At 33.9% G+C, this 3,671-nt stretch overlaps 1 protein-coding gene across 1 annotated transcript; it reads right to left on the bottom strand.

The window, feature by feature from the left end:
• Positions 1 to 225: 225 nt before the first annotated feature.
• On the bottom strand, positions 226 to 1,437 carry LOC107475626 (uncharacterized). The gene has a single exon (XM_016095292.1). The coding sequence runs from the start codon at positions 1,435 to 1,437 to the stop codon at positions 226 to 228; it is 1,212 nt and encodes a 403-aa protein (XP_015950778.1).
• Positions 1,438 to 3,671: the final 2,234 nt, after the last annotated feature.

Below are 3,671 nucleotides of genomic sequence, written 5' to 3' on the forward strand. Positions count from 1 at the left end.
CCTCACTTTGAGCCAGTTTACCATTTCACATGCGATAAGTGCCCCATCATGTATTTTCCATCCCTTTACAACTGCACTATGAGTCTCCCCTACTAACGCTGGCATCACTGATCTCATCCTCCTAACTAGGACCTTCGAGATAACCTTGTAAATACATCCCACCATACTAATAGGTCATAAGTCTTTGATCTCCTCCGCACCAATGAACTTAGGCGCCAGCGCCACCTAAATGATATTAGAATCCGCTAGTAGCTTGGACATCTGGAAGAACCCCACAACGGCTGCCGTGAATTCTGCCCCAATCTCCCCCCAGCACCTCTTAATGAAATTCATGTTGTACCCATCAGATCCTGATGCCTTATAAGACTCACAGTCCCATACAGCTTCTCGGATCTCCTCAGTCGATGGCAGTACTTCTATAGTCACAGCGTCTTGCTCATCTATCTTCTCCACCAGACCATCTCTAAAACCCAGCATAGGAAACCGTTCTCGATGATATAAATCTTTGTAGAAATCTCTAATAGTAATCTTTATTCTAGCTGGATTCATGACCCGTCTGCCGTTAATTACCAGTGTATCAATCATATTATTCCGCCTTCTTGTTGATGCTATATTGTGGAAGTACCTTGTATTTTTGTCCATATCCTTTGCGTGCCGAGACCGAGATATCTGTTTCCAATGTACTTCCTTTCTCACATACCATCTCTCACAGCAAGTAACCAGCCATGTTCTTCTAGCCTCCATCATTCCATCATACACTCCATTGCTTACCATATCATCAATTCTCTTGATTTCTTCCTTAAACTTTGCAATCTTCTTGTCCATCTCTCTAAAATTGTCCTTATGCCATCTCCCCAACGGAATTGTCAAAACCTTCAATTTATTTGTAAACTGTTTGTCCCCTAGACTTCTCCATTCCTCCTTTACTATTCTGAGAAAAAACCACGAGCCTAGGCTTCTGAACGGCCTTGGATCATCCGTCAAATTCCTGTTCTCAACTATTATAGGGAAATGATCCGACAAGCCCCTTGGCCCACCTCGAAGCCGAGTCTCAGGGAACTCTTCTAACCACTCTAAGCTAAGCAGAGCTCTATCTATACAACTGCAAGAACGTCCCCAGAACCATGTAAACTTACAATCAGTGAGCGGTAGATCCACTAAGCTCATATCTTGTATCCAATTCTTGAATTCTTCCGCAGACCGAGTTAAACCAGTAGCACCTTTTCGTTCCTCCTCACGTACTATTTCATTAAAGTCTCCCAGAAAGCAACAAGAAACTTGACATAACCCAGCTATAAAGCTTAACTCCTCCCAAACATGATTCTTATAATCTCTATCATGTGTACCACAGACCAGGATAAAAGAACAATTGAACATACTCTTTAATATTACTCCTTCAACACACAACCACCTCTCCCCCTTATAGCAATTATTCATTTTAAACACCAAATCATTCCATATCAGTAACAGCCCACCAGAGGCACCATCAGAACTTACATATTCCTAGCCTAAACCATCTTTCCCCCATATTCTTGTAACGTCAAACCTCGTCACTACCTGCTTTTTAGTCTCAATCAATCCAACCATATCTAATTTATGTTTATTCTTAAGGTCCTTCACCATTCGCAACTTTCCATCACCTCGTAACCCCCTAACATTCCAAGAACTAAAAATTATTTAAAAATGTTTTTACACACCTGATTTTTATTTTTTGGTCTGCACCGTCTCATTTTCGCCTTCTACTTTGCTACTTTTCTTTTACGAGCTATTTTTTCATTTTGTGCTTGGAGGATTGCCATAATGTCCACATCCTCATCTTGCAACATAGCACCTGACTCTTTTGCCAGCTCCCAGGTCCTTCTGTTTTCCAGCAATTATTCCTCTAAATTTGAACACTGACTGTCGCTGTCTTCTGCATTATTTTCCAAGTCCTCATGTCGAAGAGCACCTCCTTCGAAACCATCCTTACTCTGTTTGCAAACCCTCCTCCTACTGTTTTGGATTAGATCCTGGCCTCCATCAGATCCCAGTTCTAGCAGTGCACCGGTGTCGTCACCGGTCCTTCAATACCCGTGGCCCTCCTGAGTGCTTCAATTTTTGCTTGAATATGTTTGTTTGAATTTTTTATCTTTACAATTTTTGGTCCTTTTTCTTGTTGCTGTTATGCTTAGACTAACAAGATAAATTGAGACTCAAAATAAATGGTCCTTCAAAATAAATTGAAGGTGGAAAGGAGGTGATGAAGGAAGACAAAGACGAAGAAGATGGAAGATGAAGGAGGTGATGAGATAAAAAGAATAAGATGTTTTCTTTTAATTATCAAATTTTGTAAAGAATAAATTTGTCAAAAATAATGATTTTCATACTAAATTTAATGTTGGAGACTATTTTAAATTAAAAAAAGAGTTAAATTTCAAATTTTAGAGATAAAAAAATAATTATTCTTAAATAATAAGAATAAATCTTTCATAGATCTAACGACTTCACTTAGCAGTTAAAGTCATCAGATACAATCTAAATAAACTTCTCAATACATCTATAATTTTTTTAATTAATTAGAAGTATAAACTTAGTTTAAGATTAGAGAATATATTTTAAAGTAAAAAAATATGTGTATATTTTTTACTAACGAAGTGGTCGATTTTTCGTATCATAAAACTCACCGATAATAGAATTTGTATCAAAATTTTCAGCAATTTTCTTTTCAATTTAATTAAAAGATAATTAGTAAGAAATTCATCTTTTAGTTTGTTTCTAAGTTATTTTTCACAATATTCATAGTTGAAAAAGATTTCTTAATTATAGCAGTTGAAACAAGGAGAATTAATACCAAATGAATAAAAAAAGACAGTCACAAAAAGAAAAAGAATTCACTTTATGAAATTTGAAAATTTTTATTTAATTAAAAAATATTAGTAATAATATCTTTTTTAAATTTTTTTAATATTATTACTTATTTTTTAGATATTAGAAATCATTAATATTTAAATTAGATTGGACTTTTATTTATATTAGACTAAATACTAAATAATTTAAAAAAATAAATTATACATAATATATAACTTACTACTTTTAAAAAAAGTTAGGAGACTGAAGCCTCCACTCGCCCCCCTTAGGTCCATCCCTGTTAGGGGTAACTTCAGATATGTATTTGGAACTTTATTTTTAATTAATAAAATCGACCAAAAACAAAATTAGCATTTCTAAATTGCCAACATTGGTTGCTAATTAACATTGATAGCTTGTGTTGGCTTAATGGTTGAAACTTGAAACACCGCCTACTCTGTAAGCTTGGGATTTTGAATTTTCTATTGAGTACAGTGTTGATCTGTTGAGAGTGAAAATAAGAAATTTGGTAAGTTCACCATTTCTAATGAGTTGTAAGTGTTGTAAAACAAACACTTATGCATATACAAAAAATTAACTACTAAATTAATTATTATATATTTATATATAAATATATATAATATTTTACATATTTTTAATACGTATTTTTTATTCTAACATATATACTATACAAATAATAAAATTAGTAACTAATCAAGTTTGTTTACAGTAATATAATAAATTTTGTTTATGAGATATCAAATATGCATTTCTATATGTAGTGGTTGATTAATGTTTGATTTTTAATGTCTGTGTAGCAATAATTGGTTGTAAAATAGTATGGT

Source organism: Arachis duranensis, chromosome 2 (genome assembly GCF_000817695.3).
Source record: "Arachis duranensis cultivar V14167 chromosome 2, aradu.V14167.gnm2.J7QH, whole genome shotgun sequence".
NCBI lineage: Eukaryota > Viridiplantae > Streptophyta > Magnoliopsida > Fabales > Fabaceae > Arachis > Arachis duranensis.